Source organism: Phyllobates terribilis, unplaced genomic scaffold (assembly GCF_046119375.1).
Source record: "Phyllobates terribilis strain yellow unplaced genomic scaffold, ASM4611937v1 Scaffold_1__5_contigs__length_1240528914, whole genome shotgun sequence".
NCBI classification, from domain to species: Eukaryota; Metazoa; Chordata; class Amphibia; order Anura; family Dendrobatidae; genus Phyllobates; species Phyllobates terribilis.
The window spans coordinates 163190973-163213273 of NW_027362761.1; the positions used below are offsets into that span (position 1 = coordinate 163190973).

The 22301-nt window shown below is 42.8% G+C and overlaps 1 protein-coding gene across 5 annotated transcripts in view; it reads left to right on the forward strand.

Moving 5' to 3' along the window:
• RFX3 (regulatory factor X3) overlaps nucleotides 1-22301 on the forward strand; it is a 390908-nt gene that overhangs the window by 268829 nt on the left and 99778 nt on the right. For 4 of the 5 annotated variants that reach the window (XM_073669195.1, XM_073669206.1, XM_073669212.1 and 1 more), the window contains one exon: nucleotides 7924-7998. The exons of the other annotated variant lie outside the window; for it this stretch is intronic. In XM_073669195.1, coding sequence (XP_073525296.1) covers nucleotides 7924-7998 — 75 coding nt within the window. The remainder of the gene's footprint in view (nucleotides 1-7923; nucleotides 7999-22301) is intronic. 5 annotated transcript variants of the gene reach the window in all.

A 22301-nucleotide genomic window follows, 5' to 3' on the forward strand; every position in this document is an offset into this window, starting at 1 on the left:
AAAAAAATTGCCCTCTTTTGACCTTATGACAGTTCCCCTAAGACAACCTTTTTACATGAAAATACTGTCATAAAAAACTTTATACCCCTATGCTTCTCCTCTGAGATAGAGGAGCATTGCTGACATGGCAGATTTGCTTTAATGAGTGGTTCTTTAATAACATGTCAATAGGAGGATGCGCAATCCACATTGGACTTTATGTTAATAATGTAAAAAATCATGTAAAAAATGATCAATAATGTCTCCAATACAATAGACAGGCTGAAGCTATATGTCAGCTCATGTGCTCTAGTTTTTTTTATTTAATTCCAAAAAATAAAATAAAAGATGTTGTAGGTGAAGGTCAAATAGTAGGACACATTTAAGTTCAAAGGGGTTGTCCGGCTTAGGCTACAAGTCTGCAGTCATTGTATTTGACTGCAGACTTGTGAATCCTCACATTGCGTGCACTGCGCGCTGTGAGGAATTGCCAGGACCGGTGGGCACGTAACCACAAGTATGTGATTTGCATACACGCGGTCATGCAACCGATGAGTTGGGTGCAGCCTTGCTCAATGCAGTATATTGTGTGAGTCCAGGTACAGTTGTAGCCAGAAGCAAAATGCATACTTGAAGTCACATGATCGTCAAGTGGGCGCGATGTGAGGATTCACAAGTCTGCAGTCACGTAGTGATTGTAGACTTTTAGCCTAAGGCCGGACAACCCCTTTAAAACACAACATTGGATAAAAAATATAATATTTTGCCAACAAAATACCAATGTCTGTTAATTAGTTCTAATCAAATAGCAGTGTCACTGGTACAAGAGTGCCCACACAAATGTGCCTGTCAGAAAATTGCCCATACACATGTACCAGCTACAGAAGTGCCCATACAGGTGTGGTACACACAATTACCATATGACATATCACTTAAAGGGAACCTGTCATGCCCTAGCTGCCCTCTACACTGCCCCCATAGCGTTGTTAGTGATGCAATGTGCATCACTAACAAGCTTTTGTCATTAAAATTGGTGGCATTATTATGCTTTTCTAACATTTTATATACTTAGATCCAACCTGCTCATTCAGTCATAGGGGCGTGCTTGTCATATTCAGCCATGTATTTGAATCCTGCTCCCGGCAAGCGCTGATATTGTGGGGCGCAGGTGCACTTGTAGATGTCCGGCCGCCTGTGCAGTGAGGCTGTGTGATTACCGGCTTCACTGCGCATTCACGGGGAACATAGCACGTCATAGCGCATGCGCGGTGAAGCTGGTAATCACACAGCCTCACTGCGCAGGCGGTCGGAAATCTACAAGTGCGCCTGCGCCCCACAATATCAGCGCTTTCCGGGAGCAGGATTCAAATACATGAGCGACACCAGCAGTGAGTGAATGCTGCGCCCGCCCATGACTGAATATGACAAGCACGCCCCTATGACTGAAAAGGCAGGTAGGATATAAGTATATTAGAGGTTATAAAATCATAGCGGCACTAATTTTAATGGAAAAAGCTTGTTAGTGATGCACATTGCATCACTAACAACGCTATGGGAGCAGTGTAGAGGGCAGCTAGGACGTGACAGGTTCCCTTTAATGTGCTCTATTGCCCGGCACTGCCTTCTACTCCTCTAACAGGAAGAGTGGCCGTTCAGCAGCCACCCTTCCGGTGCCAATGTATACAGTCAATGATCCGCACTGCAGAAAACTATTTTTTTTTCTAAATTACCAGTTCTTTAGTATTCCTCAACTAAATCCTAGTGTCAGGTGGCCAGAAATCCCACAATTTAAGCCTGTAAGACCCATACGGGTCTTACATCCTATTATATCCCCCTTGGCTCTACTTTATGTAGTTCTGTACTTGTATATTTTTATGCTCAATTACCGGACCACTGCCACCACTTTTATCTGATGTATTATCGTTTGTTCTTACTAGTTTAGATATAATTGGATAATATGAGCAGTAAAATTATTCATCCAACTATGATTTGTACAATAACACGGCTCTGTCTTCCACGCATTCTTGATCACTTTTTCTCACATCACTATGTATTCCAGCTTCTCACCTTTAAGCCTGAGATATGCTTAATTGGAACAGTTTCTACATACTATTAAATGATATCGAAATTTTCAAATGATCTCGATCGCTTGCTACCCGTCACGCTGTGATGCTGCGCTTCATTTTTTTTCTTATGTACAGCAGAAGGTTAAATAAAGGATTATTGGATGTAAAAGGTCACATTCCCAATTGATAGTGAAATGAAATGAATCATGTTGTTGGTATAATGAAAAAGAATCTATATAGATGAATGCATCACTGAATAAATATGCAGACTTATTACCCTGGAACCTAATTATGCCAAGGTTTAGCTCAAAATGTTCTCATCTTTTTTTCCCCGTTATTTTACCAGTCTAAGGTTAGGTCGACTGCTCTTGAAAGTTATTATGAATCTTACATTCACTGAGGCAATCACATTTGCCACCTATTGACATTAAAAGGGTTGTCCGAAGCTAACCGTGAATCTCATACTATATGTCTAACTATTTAATGCAATAATCGAACTAGTTTTCTAATGTACTTCAATAAAAAATTCCTTACCGTTCCCTCTCTATCATTATTAGGTGGCAGGGGCTGCTGTCACTCCCCACTGCTTCCTTTTCTGCCCTGAAATGAAGCGCCGCTGCGGTTACTTAGTACAGCATTTTTCACTACCATCCCTTGATGACATCTTTTTTCAGTAGCAGTGATGGAGAAGTGACCACAGCTTCTACCATACCACCACACTTCTTCTGTCATCGTTGCCCTGCATCTCCCTACCGCTTCTGTTCTCGCCAGTGCCTTCATTGAAACGAGACATCATCAGGGGGTGGTGATAGAAGCAGGATGAGTGACTGCAGCACCACTCCGCAGCTTCTGTAACCACACTGCTGTCACTCACACTGCTTCTGTCGCCACTCCCTGATGACATCTCATTTCTGTGAACGAGACGGCGTGGACAGAATCAGTGAGGACTGAAGGTGCGGGGTAGTGGTGACAGAAGAAGAGGGGCAGCTTAATAGATGATACTGTCACTTCCACCCATTGCATACTGGGTGACTCAAAAGAATCATCAATGTAAGTAAGAAAAAAACACAATCAGAAATTAAGAGTTGAAAGTGAATGGTTGGGAATTTTTTTAATAAAGTGCATTAGAAAGGGGTTAGCTTATTTGACTAAATAGTTGGACATATAATATGAAGTCCATTGTAAGTTTTGGACAACCCCTTTAAGGCCAAATTTAATAAATATTTAGTTGCCACAGTATTGTCTTAGGAATGTAAAAAAAATTGTGCCTAGGAAGATCTGAAAAGGAATGTCTATTTTTAAAGTGTATTATTATACATCTACATAAACGTATTAATTAAAGAGATCATCCATTTCCTCCAGTTATGGCAGCTTTCCTCACAAACTCACCAGCACTTCTGTCCATACAATGGCCGCTGATGGAGGAGCATGTGACTAGACCGGTCCGTCAGCTCCTCCAATTGTAAAACACCTCATGGGAAAGCTGCTTTTCTATTGGAGGAGGCTGATGGACTGATCTGGTCACATGTTCCTTCACCAGCAGCCATTTTATGGACAGACGTTCTCATCAGTTTGTGAGGAAAGCTGAACTAACAAGAGAAAGTGGCCGACTTCTGTAAGTAACTTTGTAAATACTTTGCATTTCTTATCTGGTCCTGCGCTACAAAATATAAGATAGCCCAGAGCTGTACGATTCTGCTGGTTGCTAATAGAAACAGACAAGCTGGTAATATATCTAATAATATAGTGGGACAGTTAGTTCTCCCTACATTAAAGAACATGTCTTAGCAAAATTTTTATTTCGTAAGCCCTCACAGTTACCTACAATATGTAATGATGTAGCATTGCATTAAATACTTACCGATTTGACGTCTTCCCCGGTGTACAGCGCCGCCCCGGTCCTCTTCTGGATAACGTGGGTGCTCTTCTCCTTAGCCGGCTAACAAGGGACCGATGTGTGGTGCGGTGCTAGCGCCATTATTGTAAGCTTATGGAGACTCAAAATAGTGTAATCTATAACAGTGTAGCTGTCCATAACCTTACTAAAATAGGCATTTTTTTTTTGATTGGGGCCACTATTATTATTATTATTATTTATTATTATAGCGCCATTTATTCCATGGCACTTTACATGTGAAGAAGGGGTATACATACAAGAACAATTACAATTGTTACAATTGTTGTTACAATTACACTACACAGTGACTTGTGTCATATACTTCTTTGAAATAATGAAAATGCAATTTGTATTAACTTTTTTTCACTTCATGCCTGTCTACATGAAAGGGCAATAAAGTTGAAGGTATATGTTATGTTAAAATAAGAGTTAGTAGGAAACTTAGAAAAAAGTTGGCCTACTTCTCAGCGTATACCCATAGACTGAGACAAAACTCGCTATGTGGCCAAAACATATCTTCTTGTAATGGCGGCCATACACGTTGAACTTAATGCAGCCAAACCTGCCAACTTTTGCCAAACTGGTTGACCATCTAATGTGTAGGTAATGTTGGTTAATGTTGAATTTCTCGATGTCCTTTTTTCTCACGGATGATAAGCCACCCCCAGAAGTGTGAGCTGACTTACATTCTAGAATCTCGTTCCTCTCCCCATAGAAGAACATGAAAATGGTGATGTTTACAATGATTTCTTTGTAAGTAGCTCCATCGACATGAGCACTCTCCACTGCTCCTCAAGAGTCATGCTCGGGAGCCATATTTGAGAGTCCTATGTTTCTCAAGGTGACAGCATTACCGGTGCTCATAGTAGTGAACTTTTGAAATTAGTGTTGAACCCCTCTTAGCAGTAACCAAAGAAGAGTACCACATCAGTATCTGTGTTTTGTCATTTTTCAGACAGCACAAATGAAATAAGTTGACTAATCGTGGCTCAATGATGGAATTATTTCCAAACCAATTACATCTCATTCTGTCAGACCTTACTATAAAAATTATGATTTCTAATACATATACATTTATGCAAGACCTAAAAAGCAGAGATTGACAGTAGCTTTCTAATTTCTGCACGTTTCATGATCACCGTCTAGTGAAGAAGTGATTATTTCTGCCAGGCTAAAAATAGTAGAAAGTATTCAGAGCAAGGCCTTACTGGCAGCATTTTAGTGTCAAGCCGCTAAGCATTGCGAAGCCTTGTCAAGCTTACAAAAAATGCTCTGTAACACTGTCCTATTTCCCTTTCCTTTCACTCTCAATGAGTTACCTGTCTGGAAACCTATTACTTTAGCCCACTCTCCTCTTCTCTTCCATGTCTCTTCTGTCAAAACACAAGTAGTGTAAGCAGAGGCGAGGTGACACGAGAATCATCTAGTAATGCTTCACAGACACCGCTCAGCCCTTTCCTCACTTCCCACCAAATTCCGCTCTACGTTGTAACTACTTCTCATGTCAATTGTGCTAATATAGTTCAGAGAAATATTAGATCTGTTGGCCATACTTACTATATGTTTCATAACATAAAGTACTCCCCTTCAAATTCCCCTTTAATAATCCAGCCTAAGGACTTTGACATGCCTTTGTTAAAGGGGTTTCCACGTCAATGAAATTAATTGGCGGTGATCTTCAGTAACAAAGAGTGCCAATAAACAGTATATGGAGCTGTGGTGTTCCTCTGTGTACACTGTTTACATCCGGCCCCTGCAGAAGCGGTTAAAAGCTGATTGGAGGGGTGTGGTGTGTCAGTCCCCCATAAATCTAATATTGATGACCTATCCTAAGGAAATAATGGAAAAATCCTTTAAGGTAATGATTGGTTTTGCTTCTAAAAATAAAGGGTTACCATGTGCTGGTTGTCATTTGTAATTTGACTAATTAAAGAAGTTGTCCGGTACTTTTTTTAAATTGCCCAATGTATTCAGCATGTGGGCATAAGTATTTTTGTAAATACCTTGTGTTGCTGATAATGCCTGTGAGCGGCGCTATCACTGGCCGCTCACAGGCATCACGTGACCCTGTGCTGACGGCCCGACAAGTGAGACGTGACTCAGCGCTGGGGTCCTCGCAGTGGCTGCTGGGTTGTGGGCAGGGTTAATCCCCACGTCACACCGAGCATCCACCGAGCGCTTTCCCAATGAATGGTGAGAGGGAGAGCACACGGTGGATGCTGGGTGTGACGCAGGGGAATAACCCCACCCACAACCCAGCAGCCCGCGGTGGAACGCGAAAGAGGGACCCTGGGCTGCAGCCTGGACTTGTCGTGACGTCAACGGATGTCAGAGCCGGCTGCAGCCGGGGGTCACGTGATGCCTGTGAGCGGCCAGTGATAGCGCCGCTCACAGGCATTATCTGCAACACAAGGTATTTACAAATATACTTATGCCCACATGCTGAATACATTGGGCAACTTAAAAAAAAGTACCGGACAACCCCTTTAAGCTATTATTATTTTGGCTTAATTTAATTTATCAAATACAGTCTTTCCAATTCATCCTTTGATGCTGGGCTACTTACAGTGGTTTCTAAGCAGAGCTCAGCTGTGTGTGAGGATGTTGACTTAACTCAGATTTTGCCAATAGGCACATAATTTAAAATAGGTTGGAATTAGAGCTCATTGTCCTGGTCTAGAGTGAGATAATCTCCACATGCAAATAGCCTCGTCAGAGAGGAAGAGAACTTAAACTCTAGTGCCATCTATTGGATGTAGCAATAATAAAAGTCAATATAGACCTTTTAACGAGCCTTGCTAGAGCATTGCATGGCCCATAAGTCTCCTTAACCCTGGCTTGGCACTCTACACAAGCAGAAACATTCCCCTTTAGACCCCAGTCAGAGGCCTCGCATACAGACAAATCAGGTCTCCTGTGTTGCATTGATGAGGGGCAACACCCTGAAACACATGTCTGCAAATAAAGTTTCTGGTTTGGCTTCTTATCCTAAGTATTTGTCCTAAGTGACTTTTAGGATTGCTAACCCAATAGGTGGCGCTAGAGTTCAAGTCCCTTTTCTCTCTGATGAGGCTATATGTATATTTACATTCCCAAAGGAGCATTGTATGGCCTATAAGCCTCCTTACACTGGCTTGGCACTCTCCACATCGAACATCTTGAGTTGTTTGTCAGGAAGAGTAAAATTGTAAAAATGACCTTCTTGAGAAGTTTTTAAAATGATTTTAATTATTGTTTTAGTCAATTACAAGAATTTCCCTAATTATTTTAACGAAATAAGATGGCAAAAAACTTGATATTTCCTTCTAGGCAAAGGTTTTATTTCCATTTAAAAGGGCTGTCTATGATTAGAAAAAGAGGATCTGCTTTTCTTGCAGGCAGTGAGCCTTGTTGACTACTAGTTATCAGTCCGCTGTATTTTTTTATGCTTTTCTTGAGTGGTTGGAACTAATAAGTAGAGAAGCTATGCCCTATGTACTATTCCGCTTCTCCTAAACAATTCAGCATAGTACGTTGACAGACCTTATTAAATTCCATTAAATATTATTGTGGTTAATAGGGACGTAACCATTTTCCTTTTTTAAGAAAGCATGATTCCTTGCAGAATACTATAGGACCCCATTCTCTGGCATGTCATGTTTACCTGTATTAGGTACATTTTGGGTAGGCTGTCCATACAATATCTGCCGGAAGATCAGAAAGTGAATCTTGTGTTAAAGTGAACTTCATTAGAAGTGCCTCATTGATTCTCCTTCTCGTTTATGTAACCTGGTTATGGTTTTATTTCTTTTTTTGGGGGCTCCTCCTTTCTTTGATTTGGTGGTGGGTGCTGGGGTAATGAAACGCATGTTTTCTTCTTTTTTTTTTGTTTCTTTGTATATGGAAAGAGCAATGTTTTTGATAAAATGTTACTGTCAATGATGCTTTTGCTTTTTACTGCTATCTTGTCTTGAGCCTGTTTTCAATGACATCTATTATCAGATTGAAATGGCGATTGAGACACTGCAAAAGTCTGACGGCCTTTCAAGTCACAGAAGCTCTCTTCTCAACAGCCATGTAAGTCCTTCCTTTATTATCCTTTCTTTTCTGCATGCCTTTTGGTAGCTTTTTTTTCCAGCCCTTTATGTCCTCTTTGTTTTGAAAGCACAGGTTCCTTTCTAATTGACATATTAATACCAAAAAATGGTCGTGCCCATCACTTGCCACTCAGTACCCTAATGATCCTTCTCTATAATTTGGTGCAACTGTTATATACGGTAGATCATGTTTATTGGGCCTATGCTTTCATGACATCTTTTAAAATCACCATAAAAGTTCACTTATTTTCTATTATTTTGTGTATATCAGATTACGGTTCATGCTGACTTTACTTGGTAACGTTCACATTTAAAAGTTTTGCTTATGCATTGGCACAAAATCCTTTAAGATAAATTGAAACGATCAATATCATTAAATACATGAAGTTATTAAGGGCATTTTTTCCCCATATATCAAGCATGCAGAGAGTCTACAGCCACTGATGAGTTTTTATAGAAGTCTAAACCAGCAAATGAGATGACACATTTGCTGTTCAAGTTGACATGCCAACCCCTGGACTTTCCAATTATCTGCCTGGTATCACAAGGCCACTGACATAAATCTTGGGTATCTGTCATTATACACTAGATAAATGAGGCATTTTTGATATGATGTAACTTATGATGTCACACCACAAATAATATTGGATCTAATGAGATGCATGCTCTCTAATTGTATTCATCATTAGTAGACAGTCAGACTGTCATTATTTTGTCTCCTTACATTATGGAATATTGCTTTGTTCTAGTGATCTATTGGGTTGCATTAACAATTCATAGGATAATGGAAAGTAGGTCGGTGGAGCTACAAGTATTAACATTAATGGATCAACTTTACTTCTTCTTTTACAATTTAGGTTCCAAGGGATATTCTATAGCGATATAACATATTGAATATAGTAACTTGTGGCATGTAATGAATCACATCACATGTAAAAAAAATATAGATGTTTATTTTGGTGGGTTGAAGCTGTAAGATTGGATTAATAAACTGTTCCTCAGAAGTGAAAATTACAGCCTGATTTTATGATTTTTTCACAATAATAAATAGTTTTTGGAAATTTTTGAATTTAGATTTTTTTTTACATTAATCTAAAACATATTAGAAGTATGTGTGGTTGAACTCCATAATGCATTAAGATCAAAGTAGTTCTAGCATCTCAGACCTACAGTCATGGTCGAAAGTGTTGGCACCCTTGAAATTGTTCCAGAAAATGAAGTATTTCTCCCAGAAAATTATTGCAATTACACATGTTTTGTATACACATGTTTATTTCCTTTGTGTGTATTGGAACAACACAAAAAAAAGCGAAAAATGCAAATTGAACATAATTTCACGCAAACCCCCAAAATTGTTGGCACTCTCAACTTAATATTTGGTTGCACACCCTTTAAAATATAACTGCAATCAATTGCTTCCTGTAACCATTGACAAGCTTCTTACACCTCTTAACTGGAATTTTGGACCACTCTTCTTTTGAAAACTGCTCCAGGTCTCTCATATTTGAAGTGTGCCTTCTCCCTACAGGTGTTCAATGAACTCTCCATTGCTTTGTTTCCATCCATTTCTGGGTTCTTCTTTAAGTATGTTTGGGGTCATTGTCCTGCTAGAAGACCCATGACCAGGACACAAACCCAGCCTTCTGACACTGGGCACTACATTGTGATTCAAAATCCTTTGGTAATCTTCAGATATCATGATGCCTTGCACACAGTCAAGGCACCCAGTGCCAGAGGCAGCAAAACAACCCCAAAATATCTTTGAACCTCCACCATATTTGACTGTAGGTACTGTGTTCTTTTCTTTGTAGGCCTCATTCCATTTTTGGTAAACAGTAGATTGAGGTGCTTTACCAAACAGCTCTATCTTGGCCTCATCTGTCTACAAGACGCTTTCCCAGAAGGATTTTGGCTTCTTCATATCAGAGGAACAACACAATACAGAGTCATAAGAAGAGATGCTCTAGAATTATTTCATTGGGAATATAAGTATTTGCTAAAATGCCCATGTTAGGAGTGATGACAGATCCCCTTTAATGCTAAAAGCCTCATGACAAAGTCATATGGTTATTTATTAGGATTTTTCCCTTTTAACCTGTCAACGCTGACAACCTTGAAAAGCCTTTTGACTTTGAGCTTTTTTTTGTATTAGGGTGCTTTCACATTGCGCTTTTCTGCACATTCGTGGGTCCCGTCGGGGCTTGTATTCGAACCCCCCGCAAAACGGGATTTGGACATGTGAGCCGATGGCGCCATAGACAAAAATGGTACCACCAGAACTATTGTGCGTTCTGACGTGCATCATTTTCGGGCGTATACGCCTACAGAAGGTGGACACACAGACGTAGTTCACTGCGTCAGGGTGTCCATCTCCAATAAGCGAACATGCCCGAAAATGATACACGACAGAGCACACGTTTGCTCTGCCAGCATCATTATGGTCGGCGCATAAGTGCAAATGACGTTTTGTGGGAGGGTTCAGACGCAAGCCCCGACGGGACATACAAACGTAAAGATAAGCTCAATGTGACAGCACCCTTTCAGTTTTCATATTCCATGGAAACTTTCAAACATTAGAAATGTTTGCTGTTTGTTGCCTTATCTTTTTAGTTGTAAGTTTTCTCTATGTGATTTCTACAGCGAATGATCCTCTCTCCTCTCTTCTTATTCTGAGAGCCTGTGATTTTCTTCCCATATTATACAGTTAAAGGCACTCCTCTGAGCTCCTGTCCACTCAGCCATCTGGAAATGACTGTGTGAACATACCTAGCAACATCTGTTGTAGTCTAACAGGGTCATATAAGTTTCATTGCATGGAAGATGCAGGCCCATGTTATATCACAAAATGACCTGAATACACAAACTTAGTCTTAAAAAGCAATAAATTATGAGTTGAAATACAAATTGAAGGGTGTAGTATGCAGTAAAGATTTACAGTTCCTGGAGGAATACAGTTTTTTTATTAATATAAATTTAATACAACTTTTCCAAAAGTAAAGTCTGTCAGAACCACCATGAGATAGAAGAGTTTGGTATGGGTGAATTATGTTTACATTCCTAATGCTTAATACTAGAGATTACCGAATTAATTTAATGCAAAATGAATTCATGACAAATTTTTAGAAATTTGTTAGACCTAGCAAATTTGAATAATTTGTGATTCACTTAGCGAGAGTTGCCAAAAGTGACCACCACCATTGCAGAAAATTGGATCAGTCAGTGTCACGGGTGTGTCGCCACGAAGATCGTCACAATTACACAGCCTGACTTCTCGCAGCTGACTTTTTGGTGCTTTGTGTTTTTCGGCAGTGAGGGAGTTAATTCTCTCTCTCTCTGTGCTAGACGAGGTCCAGCCTCGCCCAGCTGCAATCAATGCTGCTGTAGTGAGACTCCTTCAAATGCCTGCTGGTCTGTTAGGGAAGTGTCGGTGAAAGCATTTCATGCAGACTAACAGAGCGGATCGTGGTATTTGGAGTTTCAGAGATAAGTGTATTCGGAGAGTTTTTTCCCTTCCTCGCTTTATCATTTATCTCCTTTCCCGTTGGTGTTCCCTCTGTTGTAGTTGTGTAGTTTTTGTATGCAAGGTGGTTTTGGTTTTTCCCTTGTACTGTCTCGTTCGTCTAAGTACTATGTGTGGGCATATTATTACTTGACCCCTTTTGTTGTGATCGGGGTCCTTCTCAGGACTAGATTACTTAGGTGCAGGGATCCTCAGGAGGTAGGGGTTACGCTGGCGGCCTGGACCTCTGTACCTTTAACAGTACCTCCAGGTTGAGGGATTAGTCAGGGCCCCAGCTTAGGGTCAGCTTAGGCCCCCTACCTCCAGTATACAGAGACAGCGTGACATTTTCACCGACCACTTAGTTTTTCTCCAGCTACCATGGATCCAGTAGCCGGTCTAGCTCGGCAGTTGCAGAGTTTGTCCATGGAGCTGGCGGACGTTAGGTCCAAGGTTTTGTATCCTCAGGAGCAAGCCGGACCAGAACCTAAAGTAGCTCTCCCTGACAGGTTCACTGGGGGGCGGGACAAGTTTTTTGTTTTCCGGGAGGCATGCAAGTTGTACTTTCGGCTGCGGCCTCGGTCATCGGGGAGTGAAGAACAAAGGGTGGGAATTGTCATCTCGCTCCTACAAGGGGACCCACAATCTTGGGCGTTCTCTCTTCCCCGGGCTCCCCGGCTCTCCAGTCAGTGGATAGGTTTTTCGCTGCTCTGGGACTCGTATATGATGACCCAGATCGGATCTCCCTTGCTGAGTCTAAGTTACGTAGGATCCAGCAGGGAGATCGTCCGGCGGAGGAATTCTGTTCGGAGTTCCGTAGGTGGGCCACGGACACCCAGTGGAATGACCCGGCTCTTAGGAGCCAGTTTTGTCAAGGTTTATCCGACAAATTACAGGATGTGTTGGCACAGTATGACTCTCCCGCGTCACTGGAAGCCGCTATGGCCCTTGCTATTCGCGTTGACAGACGGCTTCGGGAGAGGTGCGGGATAACTCTACCCCCTGTGATGACTCCACCTCCTACAAGGTCCCCTCATATGGTGGTTCCCCTGGTCAGTCCAGAGGAGCCTATGCAATTAGGAGGGACATCATTTCGGGGGAGGGGACCGGTGGTGCGCCATAAGACAGGAAGGTGTTTCTTCTGCGGGAGAAAGGGACATTTTATTGGGGGGTGTCCATCCCGTCCCTTGCAGAGTGAAGAGTCGTCGGGAAAACTGTTGATCCCAGGTTGTGTGGTGGACGGCAATCTGGGAGTAGGTATTTCGTCCCTAGGTTCGTCTCAGTTTCTCGTACCGGCAGAGGTGGTGGTGGGTACGAGAACTGAGAGGATATCTGTTCTTCTGGATAGTGGGGCCGGGGCTAATCTGGTTGATGCTCGGTTTGCCCGGGTTCAAGGTATGCGATTGAGTGAGTTGGCTAAACCCATCCCCATATTCTCGATCGATGCCAGGCCTCTCGGTCAGGGAAGTTTTTTGCAAGCTGTGCATGACGTAAAACTTCAAGTGGGGGCGATACATAAAGAACTGTTGTCTTGCTACGTGTTGGAGGGTCTTCCCACTCCTATAGTGTTGGGCCTTCCTTGGTTAACTAAGCATAACCCGGTTATTAATTGGCAAACCAGAGAGATAAGCCAATGGAGTAAATTCTGTAATAAAAACTGCATGAACACGGTCATCGGTGCGGTTACTCCTTGGGTCTTACCTCCATTTCTGGCGGACTTTGAGGATGTATTCTCGGAGAAAGGGTGTCAGGAACTACCTCCTCATCGCGAGTATGACTGTTCTGTAAAACTGCTCCCTGAGGCCAAGTTACCTAAAGCTAGGTTGTATAACCTTTCTGGTCCTGAGAGGCAGGCCATGAAGGATTATATTTCAGAAAGTCTGGCTAAGGGGCATATTAGACCTTCATCTTCACCGGTGGCTGCAGGGTTCTTCTTTGTTAAGAAGAAAGATGGAGGCCTACGCCCTTGCCTGGATTTCCGTGAACTTAATCGGATTACGGTCCGAGATCCGTATCCGCTCCCACTTATTCCCGATCTCTTTAATCAGATCATGGGCGCCAAATGGTTCTCTAAGTTGGATCTCAGGGGGGCGTACAATCTGATTAGGATGAAGGAGGGGGATGAGTGGAAGACGGCGTTTAACACTCCGGAGGGGCATTATGAGAACCTTGTCATGCCATTCGGTCTGACTAATGCCCCGGCGGTGTTCCAACACTTTGTTAATGACATTTTTCGCCGCCTGGTGGGACAGTTTGTTGTCATATATCTGGATGATATCTTAATTTACTCGCCGGATCTGGTGTCTCATCAGGAGCACGTTAGGCAGGTGTTACAGATCTTGCGGGATAATAAACTGTATGCCAAATGGGAAAAGTGTGTGTTCGCCGTACAGGAACTCCAGTTTTTAGGCTTCCTGGTTTCAGCGTCCGGTTTTCGTATGGACCCTGGGAAAGTGCGGGCAGTTCTTGAGTGGGATCGGCCAGAGAATCTTAAGGCACTACAACGTTTCCTGGGGTTTGCTAATTATTACCGGAAGTTCATTCGTAATTTCTCGTCCATGGTTAAGCCTCTCACAGACATGACTAAAAAGGGGACTCATTTTTCTAGGTGGTCTGACAAGGCTTGTCAAGCATTCTCCTCCTTGAAAAAATGTTTTGCCTCGGCACCCATACTCATTCAACCGGATGCGTCACAGCCATTCATTGTAGAGGTAGACGCTTCCGAGGTAGGGGTGGGAGCAGTATTGTCACAAGGTTCGTCCCCTGGTAAGTGGCATCCTTGCGCCTTTTTCTCTAAAAAATTGTCGTCCGCTGAGAGGAATTACGATGTCGGCAATATCGAACTCTTGGCCATTAAGTTAGCTTTTGAGGAGTGGCGCCATTTTTTGGAGGGGGCAGTCCATCCGGTCACCGTCATCACCGATCACAAGAACCTGCTATATCTGGAGTCCGCGAAACGTCTGAATCCCAGACAAGCTAGGTGGTCATTGTTTTTTACCAGGTTTAATTTTGTCGTTACATATCGTCCTGGGTCAAAAAATGTAAAGGCGGAGGCCTTATCTCGTAGTTTCCCTGGGGCCGGGAATACGGACGACCCGATTCCTATCCTTCAGGAGGGGGTGGTGGTTTCGGCAGTATGCTCTGAGCTGGAGGAGGAGGTATTGGAGGCTCAGGGGGACGCCCCTGTTGGACCTCCGGGGAGACTGTTTGTTCCAGATCAGTTGCGACAAAAGGTGATCGAGGCACACCATAACTCAGTTTTTGCAGGACACCCGGGGAGTAGAGCAACTGTGGATCTCCTCTCGCGTCGGTTTTGGTGGCCTAACTTACATAAGGAGGTGGTAACTTTTGTCGCGTCCTGTGGGGTTTGTGCGCGCTCTAAGACCTCACATACCCGTCCGTCTGGGGCCCTCTTACCTTTGAAGATCCCGGAGCGTCCTTGGACTCATCTGTCTATGGACTTTATTACGGACCTCCCTCCGTCTTCGGGTAAAACGGTCATACTCGTTGTAGTGGACAGGTTCAGCAAGATGGCACATTTTATCGCTCTTCCGGCTCTCCCTAATGCTAAAACTCTTGCGCAGGTGTTCATTGGGGAGATTGTGAGGCTTCACGGGGTACCCTCCGAGGTGGTGTCTGATCGGGGGTCTCAGTTTGTGTCCAAGATCTGGAAGGCGTTTTGTGCACGGCGGGGTATGCATTTGTCGTTCTCATCGGCTTTTCATCCTCAGACCAATGGTCAGACGGAACGTATGAACCAGAGCTTGGAGACATATCTCCGGTGTTTTGTGTCAGAGAACCAGGAGGACTGGGCTTCTTTCTTACCTCTGGCAGAGTTTGCTCTTAATAATAGGCGGAGCGAGTCCACTGGCAAGTCCCCGTTTTTTGGGGCATATGGTTTTCACCCCCAGTTTTGTACTTTCAGTAGGGGGGGCTCTTCGGGGGTTCCTGAGGAGGAACAATTTTCCTCATCACTCGCTTCAGTATGGAGAGGGGTGCTGAAGAATCTGAATACTATGGGGAACCGATACAAATGTATGGCTGATAGGAGGAGAGTGTCTGGTCCGGACCTAAAAGTGAATGATCGGGTATGGTTGTCTACCAGGAATATAAAACTTAAGGTTCCCTCCTGGAAACTGGGTCCCAGGTTCATCGGGCCGTACAGAATCAGTTCTATTATTAATCCGGTGGCATTCCGTCTTGACCTCCCCACTACGTTTAAAATTCACAACGTGTTCCACAGATCGTTGCTTAAGAGGTATGTGGCGCCGGTGGTACCGTCACCTTTACCGCCCCCTCCAGTGGTGGTCAAGGGTAACTTGGAGTTCCAGGTATCGAGGGTCATCGATTCACGCTTTAATCGCCGGTCCCTTCAGTACCTGGTTCATTGGAAAGGGTATGGTCCTGAGGAGAGGATGTGGGTTCCTGCGTCGGATATTAACGCAGACCGATTAGTTCGGGCCTTCCACACGACTCACCCGGATAAACCTGGCCCTGAGGGTCCGGAGGCCCCTCGTAGAAGGGGGGGTACTGTCACGGGTGTGTCGCCACGAAGATCGTCACGATTACACAGCCTGACTTCTCACAGCTGACTTTTTGGTGCTTTGTGTTTTTCGGCAGTGAGGGAGTTAATTCTCTCTCTCTCTGTGCTAGACGAGGTCCAGCCTCGCCCAGCTGCAATCAATGCTGCTGTAGTGAGACTCCTTCAAATGCCTGCTGGTCTGTTAGGGAAGTGTCGGTGAAAGCATTTCATGCAGACTAACAGAGCGGATCGTGGTATTTGGAGTTTCAGAGATAAGTGTATTCGGAGAGTTTTTTCCCTTCCTCGCTTTATCATTTATCTCCTTTCCCGTTGGTGTTCCCTCTGTTGTAGTTGTGTAGTTTTTGTATGCAAGGTGGTTTTGGTTTTTCCCTTGTACTGTCTCGTTCGTCTAAGTACTGTGTGTGGGCATATTATTACTTGACCCCTTTTGTTGTGATCGGGGTCCTTCTCAGGACTAGATTACTTAGGTGCAGGGATCCTCAGGAGGTAGGGGTTACGCTGGCGGCCTGGACCTCTGTACCTTTAACAGTACCTCCAGGTTGAGGGATTAGTCAGGGCCCCAGCTTAGGGTCAGCTTAGGCCCCCTACCTCCAGTATACAGAGACAGCGTGACAGTCAGAGAACCACAACTTCCTCTTAATGCCTTGCAGCGATCATATCACATGGTATAGCACACCCAATCAGCAGGATCTGTAATAGCCTGTATAAAAGCAGGGAATGTAGCAGCCATTTTGTGGAGAATATTGATAGTGAAAGGATATCACAGCTCATACCAATTGAGATAGAGCGAAAATGCCATAAAACAGGGAAGAAATTCTACAGATAGCTTGTGACAGCACACCAGTGAAGCATGGTTACTATCCATTTACCAGTAGCCATATACAGGTATGTTGAGGTCACATTGACATTATCAAGGCTGTGTTTGCGCTAAAGAGCTTGAAAGACGTTGTATACAGTCCTAGGAGACCTCATCTTTTTAGGGCATTTGGAGTACTTGCAATTCACTGCAATTCAGGTTTTTTGAATAATTCAGCGAAACTGGCGAATTTGAATTTCAAAAGATTTATTCATCTCTACTTGGCACCATTTCTGTAAAAATTATCAGCCTTGACATATACAATGCTGTGCAAAAGGCAGGTGCAAAGTAAGAATGCTTTACATAGTATACAGTCGACGCCGAAAGTGTTGGCACCCTTGAAATTGTTCCAGAAAATGAAGTATTTCTCCCAGAAAAGTATTTCAATTACACATGTTTTGTTATATACATGTTTATTTCCTTTGTTTGTATTGGAACAACACAAAAAAACTGAGAGAAAAAAAGGCAACTTGGGCATAATTTCACACAAAACCCCAAAAATGGGCCACACAAAATTGTTGGCACCTTCCCAAAATTGTGGGTAAACAACTTTGTTTCAAGCATGTGATACTCGTTCAAACTCAGCTGTGCCAAGTAACAGGTGTGGGAAATATGAAAATCACACCTAAAACCGGATTAAAAGGGGAGAAGTTGAGTCAATCTTTGCATTGTGTGTCTGTGTGTGCCACACTAAGCATGGAGATCAGAAAGAGGTGAAGAGAACTGTCTGAGGACTTAAGAACTAAAATTATTGAACAATATCAACAATCTCAAGGTTACAAGTCCATCTCCAGAAATCTTGATGTTCCTTTGTCCATGGTGCGCAATATAATCAAGAAGTTTACAACCCATGACACTGTAGCTAATCTCCCTAGACATGAATGGCAGAGAAAAATTGATGAAAGGTTGCAGCACTGGATAGTCCAGATAGTGGATAAGTGGCCCCAATAAAGTTCCAAAGAAATTCAAGCTGTCCTGCAGGCTCAGGGTGCATCAGTGTCAGCGCAAACTATCCGTCAACATTTGAATGAAATGAAACGCTATGGCAGGAGGACCCCACTGATGACACAGAGAAATAAAAAACCTAGACTGCAGTTTGTCAAAATGTATGTGAGTAAGCCAAAATCCTTCTGGGAAAGCGTCTTATGGACAGATGAGACCAAGATAGAGCTTTTTGGTAAAGCACATCAATCTACTGTTTACCAAAAATGGAATGAGGCCTCAAAGAAAAGAACACAGTACCTACAGTAAAATATGGTGAAGGTTCAAAGATGTTTTGGGGTTGTTCTGCCTCTGGCACTGGGTGCCTTAACTGTGTGCAAGGCATCATGAAATCTGAAGTTTACCAAACGATTTTGGGTCGCAAAATAGTGCCCAGTGTCAGAAGGCTGTTATTGCGTCCTAGGTCATGGGTCTTCTAGCAGGACAATGACCTCAAACATACCTCAAGAAGCACCCAGAAATAGATGGCAACAAGCGTTGTAAAGTTCCAAAGTGGCCAGCAATGATTCCAGATCTAAATCCCATTGATTACCTATGGAGAGATCTTAAAATTGCTTTTGGGACAAGGCACCCTTCAAATATGAGAGACCTGGAGCAGTTTGCAAAAGAAGAGTGGTCCAAAATTCCAGTTGAGAGATGTAAGAAGCTTGCTGATGGTTATAGGCAGTGATTGTGACTAGCCCAGGGGATGGGGGATGACTCGGTTACCCGGGCCTTTAGCCTTAAGGAGGTCGCGGTGGTCGGCTCCCGGGCCCGTACTCTGGGGTCACTCTTTAAAAAGGCGTTGATAGATGTTAAGTTTATAAAAATGTTCGTGACGCCACCTATGGTTTCTGATGATATTCACCAGCGCTGCGCAGTCCACTGAGGCTGGTGATAAGGCAGCTAGATGGTATAGCTCCCCACAGGTGGAGCTGGGCCTCAGGGCAGTATAAGAACGGGGATACAGGACAAGGAGACTCAGCCGAGTCGGAGCAAGAACAGGAACGGACACAAAAGTCACTTCAGTACCTTTTACTGATGGAAATTCAGGCACTCCCCGCAGCACTGTAGGGTGAAGGGTGTATGTCCGGATCTTCTCCAATGAGCTGGTTCTTGCTACTGCGTAATAAGTTTCTGACCTTCCTGGAGCTAGGCCTAACTTTGTCTCTGTCCTGCGCTGGCTGACCTTGTGGTAGGGCCTTCTCTTGGAGTGCACGCTCCCGACCTACGGGGCCTATGTGTCTCCTGGCTCTGGTACGTATCAGCACTTTAGCGATCCTAGGACTTGTAGTTCTCCAGGGATTCCGGTTTATCTTACTGGGTCATGGAGATCCCGGTAAGCTTCGGACCCGGTGTCCGGTAACTGCTTCTTCTTCGGGGTGAGCTAATTAAGCTCCTCTGCCCCCTATGAACTAACTCTCTACTCCTTCGCCTTCGGCCTACTCGGACCCTCAATAGGCTACTCACACTAACGTCAGCGGGCCGCTTTTCACCGATCTTATGGCGCCGGCGCACCTAAAGCTCACCTCACTGAGCTGCACTGAGTCTCGATCTGGATAAGCTCCACTGCAGGATAGCAGTTGCAGGAGCTGAACAGGCTTTTGTCCTCTGAGGTAACTCCTCTCAGGCTGTACTGGACTCACTGCTATACCAGAATAGACTAACTGCTCACACAGACTGTAGTCTCAAGACTGACTGCTGCCTGGCTCCACCTTCCCTTATATATCTCCCTAAGGAGCTCCATCTGGTGGTCTGAGGTGGAAGGTGGAGATGTGTGAATGGTTATGGGGGCCTCTTGTGGAGGAATCCTTCAATACACCCTTCTAGGATTTGTGATACCAAGCACAGCTGGGCTTCACATTTGATAGCAGTTATTTATTCCAAAGGGTGTGCAACCAAATATAAAGTTGAGAATGCCAACAATTTTGTCCGGCCCATTTTTGGGGTTTTGTGTGAAAATATATCCAATTTGTTTTTTTTCAGATTTTTGTGTTGTTCCAGTACACACAAAGGAAATAAACATGTATATAACCAAACATGTAATTGCAATAATTTTCTGGGAGAAATACTTCATTTTCTGGAACAATTTCAAGGTTCAAGGGTGCCAACTTTGAATTAAAATAATGCAATTCAATGAACAAAATAAAAATCTAAATCATATTTGGTGTGACCATCCTTTGCCTTCAAAACAGCATTAATTCTTCTAGGTACAATTGACTTCAGTTTGCAAAGTAACTCGGTAGGAAGGTTGTTCTTCGTTTTAGTGAACTAACCACAGATCTTCTGTTGATTTTCATGTAATCATAGACAGGCTTGATGATGTTGAGATCTGAGCTCTGTGGGGTCATATTATCACTTCAAGGACTCCTTGTTCTTCACATTTAAGATGGTTCTAAATAACATTTACTGTATGTTTAGGCTCATTATCCTGCTGCAGAATAAATTTGACGCCTCCCTGATGGTATTGCATGATGGACAAGTATCTGCCTGTATTTCTCAGCATTAAAGGAGTATTCCAAGATCCTATCCCAATATGTAGTAGGTGTAATAATAATATTAGCAAATATCTCCAATTAGAAATGTAGTATAGTATTTTTGATTCGCTATCTCTCTTACCTCATGTGCAGGCATCGCAGGACCTTAGGTATCCATGGTTACGACCATTAGTAACTAGCTAACTGTGACTTTATCAGTGGATGTAACCATGGATACCTAAGGTCCTGCGATGCCTGCACACGAGGAAAAAATATACTACATTTCTAATTGGAGGTATTTGCTAATATTATTATCACACCTACTACATATTGGGATAGGATCTTGGAGACGGAAATACCCCTTTAAGGACTCCATTAATCCTGACCAAATCCTCAACTCCATTTGTGGAAATGCAGCTTCAAACTTGGAAGGAACCTCCACCATGCTTCAATGTTGCCTGCATACACTCATTATTGAACCAGTCTTCAGTGTTCTGGTAAAGAAACTGACTTTTGTTACAGGAAAAAATTTCACATTTTTACTCCTCTGTCCAGAGCACCGTCTTCCATTTTCTGTACCATAGTTCCTATGTTTTCATGTATAATTGAGTCACTTAGCTGTGGTTTCATGTTGAAGGTATGGCTTTTATCCAGACTTCTCTGAACAGTAGATGGCTGTTGTTGGATCCCGCTGGTTGCTGACTAAGCTGATGACACCGCTGGATATATTCCGATTTTAAAGGGAAGTAAGCTTGATGATCTAAGTTTCCTTACCTGACCACTACATCTACATTTCTCAATGTTATCCATTTCTTAGTGCTTCTTCAAAAGAGCTTGAACAGAATCCTGGGAGAGACCTTGCAGATATAATATGATTGCCTTGTGTCTCATTGCTTTCCTCAGTCTTGTCATGGTGTGTTACCTGTGACATGAAATTGTCTTCCACAACCTCACCTTTTTAGCAGAGTTTTGCTGTTCCTTACCCAGTTTACGTTTCCTACACAGCTGTTCCAATTTCAGTTAATGATTCTATTTTAACCTACATATGAAAATGATGATCATTATCACCTGTTTGGTATAATTGGTTACTCATACACCTGACTATGATCCTATAAAATATCTGACTTCATACAAGTGTACCTAGAAGAACTGATGCTGTTTTGAAGGCAATGGGTGGTCATACCAAATATTGATTTGATTTACATTTTTCTTTTGTTTATTCGCTTTGTATTTTGTTAGCTGATAAAGGTAAACTATAATATAAACACTTGTATTTTCAAGCGCATTTTTCTTTGCAGCATTTTTTCCACACATGCTTAAAATTTTTCCACACTACTGTATATATACATCAAATCTGATATTTTCATTGATTAAGTTCTTTTGCCCATGATAAATCATTTTTATACTGTGATAGGGCTCATTCACTTGGGGTGATAATACTGTGGGTGAAAATGGTACCAGTTGTGAAGCGCTAAAGAAGCGCTGTGTACACAGTAATAGGAAGCGCTGATGTGATCCCTGTGTATAGTGAGGAGGGGGCAGGAGCTGGTAGGTTATAAGAGACCCAGTCAGCCCCGATATGCTGCATTTTCTCTGTGAATGGAGCTAATACACCAGCCCTAGTTAAAAGGGAAATAAGATGAAAATAAAAATATGTTAATATTGAAATGCTCCCCCCCACCCCACGGTCTTTTATGATCTTTTTTGGGGGGATGGGGTACAGTGGTTAATATAAATGAAAAATTAATTAATTAACATGTAAAAAAAAAAAAAAAAAAATACCACTTCAATCCAAATTGCTGTTACTAACCACACCCCCTTAGAAAACCTGTCCAATATATAAAAATATTTGTTACAGAATGGGAAACACATTTTAAAATGTATTTTAGTGGTTCTGTGTGGTCATAAAAAAAAAATGGGAAATACA